The sequence below is a fragment of the Lycorma delicatula genome, chromosome 1, assembly GCF_047948215.1.
Source record: "Lycorma delicatula isolate Av1 chromosome 1, ASM4794821v1, whole genome shotgun sequence".
In the NCBI taxonomy this organism is placed as follows: domain Eukaryota; kingdom Metazoa; phylum Arthropoda; class Insecta; order Hemiptera; family Fulgoridae; genus Lycorma; species Lycorma delicatula.
In genome coordinates this window covers 193,914,529-193,928,985 of record NC_134455.1, presented here as the reverse complement: position 1 = coordinate 193,928,985, position 14,457 = coordinate 193,914,529, and the positions used below count along the sequence as shown (strand labels likewise).

At 29.0% G+C, this 14,457-nt stretch overlaps 1 protein-coding gene across 1 annotated transcript in view; it reads left to right on the top strand.

Annotated features, from left to right (window-relative positions):
• The window catches only part of LOC142317737 (uncharacterized), a 65,771-nt gene that overhangs the window by 21,851 nt on the left and 29,463 nt on the right, over positions 1 to 14,457 (top strand). Inside the window, exons 3-7 of the mRNA XM_075354285.1 lie at positions 2,738 to 2,878; positions 5,455 to 5,682; positions 8,657 to 9,007; positions 11,384 to 11,500; positions 12,053 to 12,210. Coding sequence (XP_075210400.1) covers positions 2,738 to 2,878; positions 5,455 to 5,682; positions 8,657 to 9,007; positions 11,384 to 11,500; positions 12,053 to 12,210 — 995 coding nt within the window. The remainder of the gene's footprint in view (positions 1 to 2,737; positions 2,879 to 5,454; positions 5,683 to 8,656; positions 9,008 to 11,383; positions 11,501 to 12,052; positions 12,211 to 14,457) is intronic.

Sequence of the window (14,457 nt, the reverse complement as noted above, 5' to 3'; positions counted from 1 at the left end):
TCTACAAAACTGTAATAAAAATTATTTAACTGATATTTTTAATTTATGTTTAAAACTGCAATACACAATGGAGAGTTTCATTAGGAATATGCAGTATGTTGAAAAAAAAACTTTTTAAGGCTTGCTCTTCTCATAAAAAATAATTGAGAATACACTGTAAGAGTACTTTTATCACAAAGATAATAGTAGTAATTCGATGAGTATTTTGAATAACTGAATACATAAGTTTGTAAGATTTTACCTTTTTAAAAATATCTTGTTGGTGAAATAATCCCAGCAAAATAAGTATTGTTTAAATAAACAGTATTTGAATATTTCTAATAAGTACTATCTCTTACAAACACCAATTTCTGATGTTCAGATAATCCTATTGGTGATACTCTAAGGATTAAAATTATGGTGGATTATTTTATAGTTTTTTAACTGTTGTAAGTATATTTATCAAACAACAATGTTTACTACAGTTTTACTTAAGTATGCTGTCTTATTATGCATTAATTTTTTTTATATATTTAGATTTATGTGATGGATAATTCCGCTCAAGTATTTGTAGTGTAATTATTCAATAAACTGAAAATTGTAAGACTTGCAGAAATGATTGTGTGTAACAAATCACTATGTATGTCAGTAAAACTTACTTGTAGATATTTTGAGGTTTTGCTGTTTCCTACATGTAGACATAGTAGTCTTTTTTATATCCTTTTCCCCCAAAAAATGTGAAAAACATAGATGTAAGGAAAAAATTTCTGGAAAATGTTTTTATATATTTATTTATACAAAGTTACGTGTCTGTAATCCAAAATTCATTCATTTTTATAATATGTAATACAATATTTTTAAGTATCTTAGAATATATTATATATGTGTTTATATCAGAAAAATTCTTTGGTGTGCTGTTTACTTTTTAATATATTTTCAGTAACACAGAGAGAACCTGCATGACATACTTTGCACAGCTGCCATTCTTCAGCTTCCTGTGCTTTAATAATTACTAATGTGTATATATATATATATATATATATATATATATATATATACACAAGAAACCATTTGACTTTTTTTGTGTGATTGGTCAATTTAATGTTTTGGTTTTCATTGATTGAAATTTATGTTGTGCTACTTAATCCAGCAGTAATAATAATATTATTACTGTAACAACAATGTTATTGTTGAAAGTATTATTACATTTAATAATAACTGACTGTCAGTGCAGTGCTACTTATGAAAGTTTGTTTTTGGAGTTCAGTAACTGATTTTGGAACTGCTTCACTTAAGATGCAGTAAGAGAACCTTAAATATAATATTATCATGTTTCAGGGTTATTCAGTAATTAGAGACTGGCTGTAGAAAAAGTATTATTTATTCAATGACAATGAAATGAACACTTCTTTTTAATGTAACTGTCAGCTACATTTAGGCACTTCTACCATCTTTCTATAAGTTTTCTTATTCTAATAATAAAGAATTGTTCTCCTTGATCTGAGCCATACTTGTACACTCTTGACCTGTTCATTGTTGCCAAATTTTGTGACATGTAAAAACTCTGAGAGGATCAGACAAAAAATTTAAGCAGGTTTTGGTAATACCTTCCAATCCAACTTTTGAATCACTTCCTGTGTCTTTTGAGCGGTAAGGAATCAGGAATTATCACGCAGAAGAATTACGCCTTTTGAAAGAAAGTCAGGACATTTCCTCCTTATTGTGGGTTTCACTTTACTTTGTAGCACTTTAATAATACTCAACTGTTGGTTGTGCATTATTCTTCCAAACATGTGCGCTAAATTGGACCTTTATACTTACTCAAAAACATCATTTACATCACTTTACCAGCTGACACATAGGTTTTAAATTTTCTCAGAGTGGGTGAACTTCTGAATATTTACATTCCATACTGCGATGTTTGTATTCTGGCTCAAAATTATGAATCCAAGTTTCTTAAGTTATGTAATCTAAAAAAGAATTACCTTCCACTAAAAATCATTGCCTAAGTTCCATACAAATCTGAATTCATGTGTCTCTGATTTTGAGACGACAGTCTTGGACTCACCTCGAACATATTTTGTGGGAATTAAGCTTATCATGGATAATAGAATAGATAGTGTTAATCCTTACATTGTAATTTTAGTAATGTCTAAAATTTTTGTGTCTGTTCTTGCAAATAAGATCATTAATATGATTTTGCAAAACATCAGTTGAATCTTCCACTGATTTTCTGCTATGATGAAAATTGGTGACATTTGTTCAGTTTATTTAAACTGTTCAATCCACTTATAAAAATCTGCATTGTCAATAACTTTTTAAAACAATGATTCAGTATCTTCAAGTGAGATTCAGTTGGTTTTATGCCTTTAGAAAATAAAAATCTTATCAGATCACAGTATTCTTCCATTGTACATGTTTCAAGCAGAACCAATATTTTTAAATATATAAAAGAGGTTGTAATAATGGAAATTCTTCTTCAACAGCTGATATTTTCTGTCAGGGGTGTCAGCTTGAATGTCAGACAGTGTCAGTTTTTCTATTAAATAATAATAATATTTCTGTAACTATTATATGACCCTTGTAATTGTAAATTGTCTTCATGTAGAATTAAAGTCCTGTTAACAAAGTCCTACTTACAGAAATAAGAATATATATCACTTATACACTTTAGACATACATATAAGAGTTATTAGATCTTTCTAGAACTGCTTATTGAGGAAAGATATGCTAAACAGATATTTTCTGTTATTTTCAGATTGTACTTCATCATATTTTAAGGGAGATTTGGATCCTGTTGAAGAATTTGGTAAAGTGGTTTTGTCTGCCTTCATTCATTATAATGGAATATATGCCTATGTTGGATTTAATGTTACATTCACAGACATTAAATGGACAAGTAAGTATGATAAGTTTTTGATATGATTGTTATAGGAGTTAAGATAATTGAAAATTTACATGTTTTTTGGAATTATTAAATAAGTTTTAGTTTTAAAAATGTTAAATTTTTTTAGTATTTGCCTGAAATAAATATAATCTGCTTTATGTGAATAATGTGCTTAATAATGTGTGGGTAAGAATTAGGAATAATACAATCAGCAATTGTAATGATTTTACACAAGCAACCAAAACTTCTAGTTGGTGCATGGAGCCGAGGATGATAAACCATGCTGTTACAATTTTGTCATGGACATTTTTAATAAAGTGAACGTAGATTATGTGTTTTTAGAAAAAGTAATCTTCTCTGACGAAGCTGCCTTCCATGTTTCTGGTTGCGTTAATCGTTGTTATTGTTTAATTTGGGGTAGTGAGAACCCTCATTCCATTTGAGAAACATAACATGTTAGCTTGAAAATTAACATTCTGTGTCGTTGACTGCTTATGAAGTGGTTGGACCATTCTTCTTCGCTGAGTCATTGGTTACTAGTGCTAGTTATCTAGATATGTTACATGAGTTTGCAGTACCACAAATTGAACATCAACAACTCAATATTTACTTCTGACTAGTTGGTGCACCATCATACAGGATTTACATGTTACAAAATACCTACACGATCGATTTTCTCAATCTTGGATTGGCTGTGGACCTATTGGCCACCTTGATCCCCTGATGTTATACCACTTGATTTTTTCTTTGGGGTTTATCAAAGACATAACAAAGGTTGTTAACATCAGTGAACAAAAAGAAGAATCGTTGGTATAATTCTTCAGATATTCTTCATAATGTGTGAAATTGAATGCCATATATACATTTTACAGGCCACAAAAGGTGCTCGCGTGGAACTTGTTAGAAGTTAAAGAATTAAGAATTAATTGTTAGAAGTTAAGTATTGTTAAACTATTTGAAATGCTAACTATTGTCGAAACTGTTTGAAATTCTCTTTTCAACAATAAAATATATGTGTAATTACATTGCTTTTGTTATTCTTTTTTATTAACACCAAAAATATGACTATAAGTTAAGATCATTCTGTATATTCTGTATCGTTTACAAACTTAATCTTCAAATAAGTGGATCGTCTCAAGTAACCAAAGTTATTCTAGGAGAGTTTGTATATTCTCTTGTTTCAGATTTTGCCATCTGTAAGGAAAATTACTTCCTGTTTTTGATTTTTTGGATGAACAATATCTGTTTTGACAAAGCTTTACCATATAATAAAGGAAAATCTCTAATTAATTTAACAGCACTAGTTATCTTGTTACAGGCGCAAGCACTGATTTTTCAGCAGAACATTGGAATTTTGTGAAATCTTGGAAGAAGTATTGGGTAGCAGTTGATTGATCTTATTAATTGCTGAGGGAGATAGGATTTTTCTATGGCCAACTTTAAGAGTAGAATGAATTTAAACCAGCAGAATGTTTTGTTTTTCAAAATTCTGCAGACTATCATATGAAGAAATCTGTTCAGAAAAAATTTTTTTGTGGGAAACACCTGAAAGTGTCGTTTGTGGCTTGATCATCTTAAAAAAAATTACTGTTGGCAATAATTACTACTATGTATTAGTGGTACAGAAAAATGAAATTTTTCTCTTTTTCAATCTTTTAGAATATGACATCTTTGTATCATAGTAGACAGATTTTTTTTTTGTAATGTATAATGAATGAATGGTATTGATCTGCTTAGTTAAACAGAGATTTTTGTATTTCTATATGTTAACATAAGAACTATACCATCTCAGGAGTAGTTGGTATACCATCTCAGGAGTAGTTGGTATACCATCTCAGGAGTAGTTGGTATAGCTATGCACTTTAAATCATTGCTTCTTTTAAATGAATTGCTACAAATTTATTTAAAAAATAAAATTTAAATCATGGTATTTTCTCCAGATCAGTTTAACAAAACTGAAAAGGTAAAATTTCAGAAAAATGTTCATAAATTTTAAATTATATTTTCTCTACTTATCATGAAATAGTTGATCTACAAAATAAAAAAAATTTCCCAGACTTACTCAGATAAGAAGTTTTTATTTTTGAGATTACACTATCTTTCAGTGTTGAGATATCTTCATTTGTATAAGTGTCTGTAAAAGTAAAAGTTATGTTTGCTATGTTCAAGAGGACCAGCATTTATGAACAGAGACAAGTACAAAAAAATATATAGTTTTGAATTGTTGGAATGTATGACTAACAACTTTCATAAAACAAAATATTTTAAAACTGTCTTCATATTGATGGACCCCCTAGACATTATGTACACCTTATTGATTGAATATGACTATATTATAAAATATATCCATTGCATTGGGCTAACCATTTGCCGTAATTCTGTGAATCTTTGAAAATGTTTTACTTACCATAAGAATAACAAACTACTCTTAGAGTTACTTATTTTTAATTGTACAAAATATCTTATTTAGCCTAATATCTTATTAATGTATGTTTGTGTTAATAACTCTTTTCAATTTTGAAGTAGATTTTTATTATTTTTTTTTAGTGATTCAAAATTAATAATTTATTACTGATTCATTTTTATAGAAGCCCGCTTCCGCTTTTATGAGAGTGGATCCAACAGTACTGATATCTGTAGGGAGTTCCAGGTGACACCAGAGATTCCATCCAATACAAGTTTGTTCTACGATTGCCTCTGGAATAAGGAAATTCAATATAAAACATATCATTTCCAATATACTGCTAATCCACGCTCAGGACAACGTGCTGTAGCACATCAGTCTGTCTTCTTTGTACCAAATGTCCTCACTTTAGGTAATTGTTTGTGTATTATTGGTATTAAAGTTCTGTTAGAGAAGTATACAATATTTTATAAACTGTATAGCATAGTAAATAAGTAAATTTTATTTTGGTTATTAAGCACTTGGTTTTTGTTTTAATATTACAGTGAAAAAAAACCTGTTTGTTTTACTGCTATTCTTTATTGGTACTGTAATAACTGAAAAGAAACCTCTTTCTTGTAAAAGCTTCCCACCTAGCAATTAAAAATTGTATCAGACTGGTGCAGATGCACTTGCCTTCCTGTGCAAGAAGTAAGAATATAGGGTCCAGCCAGACCAAATCTATTTTAATGGTAATTGCTTCTTATTAATGTATCCTGGTCACCATTCAGTTATGGATTCTATTTAGAAATGCATCATGCCTTGTGATCTAGGAATGTAACAAACTTCAGAAATACTCCATGCAAAAACAAGGAAAACAGCTGCTGGTCTCTGCTAATTAATAAAACTATTCTTGACACTTGAAAACTGCTAGATCGAACTCGAGAGTTTTAAGGTTCAAATTTTAGTAGGCAGTTACTTTTATATGGATTTGAATACTAGATCGTTGATACCGTGTTCTTTGGTGGTTGGGTTTCAATTAACCACTCATCTCAAAATGGTCGATCTGAGACTGTACAAGGTTACACTTCATTTACATTCATACATATCAACCTCATTCATTCTCTGAAGTAATACTTTACGGTGGTTGTGGAGGATAAACAGAAAAAGAAAGATCGTTGGCTTAATCATTTATATTCTATTGCATTTCTCCAATATTAATCATTACAAAACTCATAAAAAGGAATGTAATCTCATAGCTGTTCCAGCCAAGTTTTTCTTATTTTTAAGTTCTTATTTATTTATTTTTATGTTCCTGTTCTTTCTTTCACACATTATATAATTTGTAATATTGGTTAAGTTGTAAAAAGTCGCGAAATCTTTTGTTTATGGCTTGTCTAATAGATTTATTAGTTATATAACTTACTTAACTCTAGTTCATTAGTTAAACATGTTTGTTGCTGTGCAGTTCTTAGTATATGTTTCCCCTGCACTGAGTCTTATTTATTTATTACACTTTTTTTTGCAATTTCTAGTATGTATAACCCTGTTAGATATGTATACTTTTATTTTTTCTAAAAAAAATTTTGCAGTTGAGAAAATATGTACTCTTACCTAGTGCTTTTGACATATGTTACATAAAATTATATTTATTTATTTACCAGGTATTATTACAATATTCCAATGCACACTTATCTTTTAATATATACATACATAATTACAATATTCCAATAAGCACTTATAAACATCTTCTATTACTCATACGTAAGCCTCGCCCTCATAGTTGGTTTATAAAACATGTGCACGAGCCCATATATAAAATTAAAAACAAAAAAAGAAAATAAAGATCTTACTCTAAAAAAATGATATATATTTCAGTTCATATCAGAGTTCTAATAACTCACAACATAACGTAAAATTAACCTAATAAAAATACTTAATTTGTTAAAAATATAAACAAAATCTTTTTGTGTATTATTTTATTTACTTATTAATAGCAAGCTTTGCAGTTTAGATTTAAGTATATTTGTACTTGTATTTAATAATTTCAAGTTGTTTGGTAAGCTATTAAATATTTTTGTAGCGTTGTACAAGTGTCTTTTTTGCCTTCTTTGCATCTAACCAAATAATGAAGTAATAGGTTTGTTTCTTGTTTTGTTACTAGACAAGATATGCATTAGTTTCAGATTATCATGGTTACACAATAATACTCATAAATTATAAGTTTGATTGTGATTTATTACCATTTTGATGTCATTGTTATCATTTTCCTTATTTATATTGTTTTTAAAATCCTTTTGCTCAAAGTTTAATATGATGCTAACCCATTATTGTAAGCAGGTCCCCCATTCTATAAAGCTATAACTGGCAATACAATTAAAAAGTCTGTAATGTATAGTTAATAAAACATTATTATTTAACAGTTAATAAAATTTTGAAAGATAAACAAAAGATACCTCATTTTTTTCGCAGAATTGCTTACATGTTCTGTGCATTTTAAATACATATTAACCCTAAATATTTGGTGCAGGTAACTCTTTTTATAAGTTTATTTTAAATTCTGATGTCATTCAAAATTGGACATGTATCTAAATGATTTAAAAAAGGAATAGAAAAAAATTTGGTCAATGTTCAGCGTTAATTGATTATTATTTAACCTCTCAGACATATTAGATAATACTCTATTCATAGAAAAATCTGTATCCATCCAATTGTTTTTAGAACATAATGCAACAATATCATCTGCGTAAGAAACGACAACACCTTCACAAAGTAAATCCAATAGATGGTTAATAAATATTAAAATTAGCAATGGCCCAAATGTTGAACTTTGAGGCACTCCAATATGAATTTCTAGAATTACTTTTCATTTTATTTACAAATTGAGATCTGTCATTTAAATAACCTTCTAGTAAATTAATTATAAGCTAAACCTCTCACCCTATATCTGTATAACTTTGCCAATAAAATCCTATGATATACAGTATCAAAAGCCTTGGCCAAGTCAATGAAGATCACGATTACTGGCTTATCCTCATCTAGTTTATTGTAAATTTAGTCAGTTATGTGAGCAACTGCTTCATTACAGTCAACCTCTTTTTGAAAGATGTACTGCGGCGTAGATATTATCATATGTTTATGATAATAAAGCATTATCATAAATAATGCTTTATTATCTTATTAAATGTACATTGATTTGCTTTAAATAAAGATGTTAAGATAAAATGTCAGACCATGACTTCATAAGAAAAAAATATATATGTTGATATATATATATATATATATATATATATATATATATTGAGATAACCTCACCAAGAAAACTGTTAATGCTAGTTTTTATTGGTTTATGTAGTGGACTTTTATTTTTCTTAATGTTGATTTATTGTGATATTTTCTGTTTTAAGGTGTAAAGTGTGATCCATGTCCTCCTTATCGTAAAGAACTTGATATTGAAAAATTAAAATTATTTGTAAGTGTTGATGTATCAGTTCTTCCTGTACTAAGGCTTCATCTTCAGACTGCACATGAAATATTTAATATTACAAGGTATAGAATACAGTTGGTGCGTACTTGGGTTGACCACAAATGGCTTGTATTGAATAAAGTTGTAACTGTACTTCCTAATCAGTCTCATATTTACATTGTTCATAATACAGATTATCGACCTGGCATATACAACTTTTCAGTTATACCTTTGCATGATTTGTGTCATGATGGGACCTGTTCTGCATCTAGGGCTCCTGGAATTCTTATTGGTAAGTTAGTGTTGTCTCTTTCTTTTTATTTTAAATGTTTAATATAAAATTATGCTGAATGTTATTAAAATGGAAAAACCTTATAGACAGATAAAAGTATAATAATTATTAAATAATAATATTTTTGAAACCTAGGAAAACAAGTTGTTGTTACCAACAACTGTTGGTAACAACAAAAAATTGCTGGTAAGTGGAACATTAATTTATACATCTTTTAGCATAATCAGCATTAATTAGTTCAAGGAAACCCTATATTTGATAATGATAACATTTCAACATTTTCCTCACTGCAGAATGGGCTGAAACTCTTGAAATGTTCATTTCCCGGCTTAGTCCCCATGAAGATTTACGAGGTTGGTCATGCAACTGCTGCTTTAATGTCCTGTACAACTTGTGTTGTTAAAACTGACCTGTGCCGAGCACGTTTCTGGTCTAACACTGAACCTGTTTCACAAAATTTTTTAACTAGCTTCTCAATAACATTTTTCACTGGTGCTTCCTTTTCAAATTTCTCCTTGAACTTTCACCAACACACAGCATTAGTTTTTAGTCTCTAAATAAATTTTCATTGAGAATACAAGTTTGTTATTTTTTATGATTCAAACACAAATAGTTGCAAGTGAAGGACTGACTAGTTTTTGTTGAAATAGATTTTGAAATTTTTAAGATAAAATGTATCCTTTTTTTATTCAAGTCCTTTTTTTTAAAAGTCAAGTTTTAACTTTTAAAAACAATTTTTTCTTTTTATTCAGTAGTGTAGTTCAGTATATATTTTGAGAATTCTGAAGCAAATTTATTGAAAAATAGAACTACTACAAACTATAAAAAAAAATAGTGAATATAATAATTAAGGAAATAAAAATAATTCATTTGAACTGTTGAAAAATTACTCTTAAAGTAAAATATTACCAATATTGTGCCAAAGTACGCTTGAAAAAAAATTCATTTGCTTTCTTTGTTGGTGTTAAGGTAGAACTTATTAGTACCTAATAACATTTACCTTCTATTTTGTTCCTCTGTTCGTAACATCTTCTCTGGAGTCTAGTTTGTGGGAATTTGATGCTATGGGATAAATTGATGTATGGGAAGTAATAGTTTATGGCCAAGTTGATACATAAGTTCAGGGAATGGATAGGTTCTTTTAGGAACCCTAAATCTAGCCACCGGGTTGGTCTAGTGGTGAACGCGTCTTCCCAAATCAGCTGATTTGGAAGTCGAGAGTTCCAGCGTTCAAGTCCTAGTACAGCCAGCTATTTTAACACGGATGGATCTGAATACTAGATCATGGATACCGGTGTTCTTTGGTGGTTGGGTTTCAATTAACCACACATCTCAGGTATGGTCGAACTGAGAATGTACAAGACTACACTTCATTCACACTCATACATATCATCCTCATTCATCCTCTGAAGTATTATCTAAACGGTAGTTACCGGAGGCTAAACAGGGGAAAAGAAAAAAGGAACCCTAAATCTATTCTTTGTTAGCATTTTTATTCCAGTTTATATAGCTTATGTTTGATCTGGTCAGCACAGTTTGATCAGTAATGTTCTGCTCCAGCCTGGGTAGAAATTTATTAAACTTCTGTAAGTAAATTTATTACCAAGGTATCCAATGTTGTCATGGCCAGGTGAATGCCTGCTCCCTGAATGGAATCTTTAGCATTACTTGGTTGGGATTTGTTTTTGTACTGCAATATCAGATTTAAACATTATTTCTCAACACTTATCCTTTTTTCATATATCTTCTCTACATTTTGTTTTTTAGTTGACCTATCAAGTCCATGTAGAAGGTGATGGGACCTATAGAACTAGTTCATTCTTCTTATAATTTAATGAGTAAAGAGGACTGCCTATGGGCTTATCTTAGACTTTACATGACAGGAATAGATGAAATGCCTGTCATGTAAAGTTTGATCTCCTAATCCTGCTGAAATACAAATATAATTTGTGATGATGTTAAGTTAAAATTTCATACCCTTTTAGTGTTAAAAGAGTCATTATAAGTATCATTTTTTCTTTTGAGACATTTTTCCTGTTTTAGTTCGTAACAATAACATGAATTATGATTATTAGAGAAAACTGAAGAGGATCTTCCTATTATAGTATCCTATATCACACATTATAGTTCATATAGTATCACATATATATACATATATAGTTCATATAGTTCACACATTCTACATACACATGTACACATTCCATGTACACGTGTAGTTCCTATAGTATCACCACACATTCTGTGTGATAATTAATTGATTGAAAGTACCTAAAAAATTATAATGAATTGTATGTGATGTGAATAAATTTAAGTTACTATTTAAATTTTTTTATATACTCATTTTTATTAATTGTTGTAAATGTCTCATGTTTGCAGTAGCTAGCACTGAAACTCCACTCTTAATTGCCATGGTTGGCACAGTAATCCTTATTCCTGTATTAATAGCTGTGTACTTTATGTGGAGAAGAACATGCATGTCAATATATCCTCCAGGTATGTATTGTATTCTGAATTTTTTCTTTACTCTTTGTTTATAAAGAAGTGCCAGCAAAATACTGACCTTTTATTATTGTTGGCTGCTTGTAAAAGATTAAGTAAACTAAACTTTTCACTTTATGCTTTGGTGGTTCATTGATTTTAAGATTTAACATTTCAATAGAGGAAAGATGTTTATAGTATTTTTTAATTTATTAAGCATTGGTTAAAATACATTTAAAAATTACTCAAAATGTTATGGCCCTTTTAGAAGTTTACTTGAAATTCTGATTATGCCAAAATTGTTAAAATAACCTGAAGTTGTTTGTTTGTCCCTGAAAGTATTACACATAGATCATTAACAGATGTGAATTGTGTTATCTAGTATGTTAGTAATTAAATTTTATTGATTCCTGGATGGTTTTAAATTTTCATTTTCATTTCAACTACCTCATTTTCCTCATTAAGATACTGTTGCATGTTTGAGATTGTAATACTAAATAAAAAGTATTTAGTTGTAATTATTTCTTAATCAGAAAATGTTCAATAAATTTGTGGATTGCTTTTCAGGAACTGAACCATGGCAACCTCCTAAGGTGTTATTAGTTTACAATCCTGACTACAAGAATCATGTTTCAGATATGATCAGATTTAACCATTACTTGAAAGCAAAATGCCGTGTCGATCCCATGTTTGATCTCAACTGTATTCCTATTTCTAATTCAAAGGTAATTAATTGCTCTTTTATTCCTTGTAAAAGCAAGTATTTTTTTACACCAGTGTTAGTTGTTTTTATTCTTCCTATCCAGTATCTTGGGACAAATGCAGGATCATAGATTGCCATCCTGTTTTACCTTTCCACCTCCTTTACACTTTCCTACTTCTATCCTCCTTGACTTTACCAAGCCATCTTTTTTGGACATTCTTTTGTATTCTTCTCAATTATCTTCCAATTCAATAACAATGATAAAAATATTAAATAATGCAGCTCCTAAATTATGTCTACCAGTAATACATTCTACACAAATACATTGACATACATTGTATTGGTGCCACAATTAATCTTGAAGCTTGGACTACGGCGGCTAGTACAGTGTCTGTTATCCAATCTGAAAACATTCAGTTTAGTTTTCACCCACAGAAAATTGGTTTCATGTAAATACAACTTATTATTTTATGTTACTAGATGGTATTATGGACTAGTTTTAAATATATTCTAATACTGCCGCTTATACTTTATAAATGATTAAGTATTTTGTCATTAAATGATATGTTATGGTGTATTTTTAAATTTTATAAAATTTTAGGCCTATTTTCAAACAAGTATTATAATCATGTCAACAGATTAATGATGAATGCCAAATGATAAATAACCTATCATTATAATTGTCTGCCATATATACTTTGTTTATAATCTATCGTGATTTTATTTATCGTAAAAATAAATACGGACCAGCCAAGTATTATAACTCAGGAAATAATTCACCTTTCTTAGAATCAATCAAGAAACAATATAAGCTGTATTTTTGCTATGTGCAGATAGTTTTCTAATACAGCCAAGACAATGTAAAAGTAAATTACAAAACTTGTAAAGAATTTAATTCTGAACAAAATGGTGTAAGATAAATTAAATTTTAGAAAAACATTCAGTCGGTGAAGAAAAGTTATAAAAATTCAAATTCTATTTATAAACAGTATTTAGTAAACTTTTGTTTAAAACTTATATGTTTATCACCCATTTAACAAAGTTATTGTATGACAGACATAAAAACAGGGGTTTTTACCCTAATTTATTGATTTTCACCCCCAGATTTCTCAAAAACCATAAGAAATCAATAATTGTGCTTCTTTTTAACATCTTAGAAATTTCAGTACAACCTTATTTCACTGGGGTAACTGAAATGCAAACGAAATCATTCACTAGCTGTAACTCACAAATGAGCATTTTAGGACAAATGTTTATATGAACTATTTCCATTATTTTCATGATTAGAGTAAGGTGTGAAGGTTCCAGGAGAACTTCATGATATTCTCTGTATAACTTACTTGGCAAATGTAACTAGTATAGTTATATTAAAGAGAAAAGTATGGTGATCATGTCAAAAATGGGGTGTATAGGTTTTTTGTAGTCTTTATATCTTAGGGTCCCACTGGTTCATCTCAAAAAAAAAAAAAAAAAAAAAAATGTGTATGTATATTCATGTGCATCACATTGCTTTTGGCCTTGGGTCTTAGAATAGGCTAAATTGTTTTTTTCTAATGTGACTCAATATTTCTATGTATGGACCATTAATCATATTAATTGTTTTTTTTAATTTAATTAAGGGGGTGGGAGGAATGTTAAATAATCAAAAAACAAAAAAAAGTTCAAAAAATCAACCCTCACCTCTTAAAATTAAAATATATGTTTTTTGTTCTTTTATCTAACTCCCTTCTGTTTAAAGATTTTTCAACAATTTTTTTTAAGTTTATGCAGAGCTATCAAGAAATCACCATTTGTAGACTCTGGACCTAAAATGCAGAAAAGTTTTTTGAAAATTTTATTTTTCTTGTTTTAGCCTTTTTGAAGGGAGTGTTAGATAGGGAGAAAATTTTACTGAAGCATATTTTTAAATTTAACCTACATGAATATTTTTAGAAAAACTTCTTAAAATTTATTCCCCACCACAGAAAAAAAAAAATGTTGTTTTTTGGCTCACTTTTTTTTCTATATTTTTCTTCATCACTTAAAGGAGTATTAAAATTAAATTAACTTTGGCTCCTATATTGTATTTGAGACTCAAAATGAAAAGAGATTATTTTCATTACTTTTATAAAAGAATAAATGGTATACTTTATTTTATAAAAGTTATACTTAATTGGCATAACCAGGAAAGACAAGCAATAGTTTGCCAGACAAAGTATTTTTTTAAATTCTAATAAATATGTGAATTATGTGTTCTACAGCTGTAATGCATATGTTGAATTGCTATTTA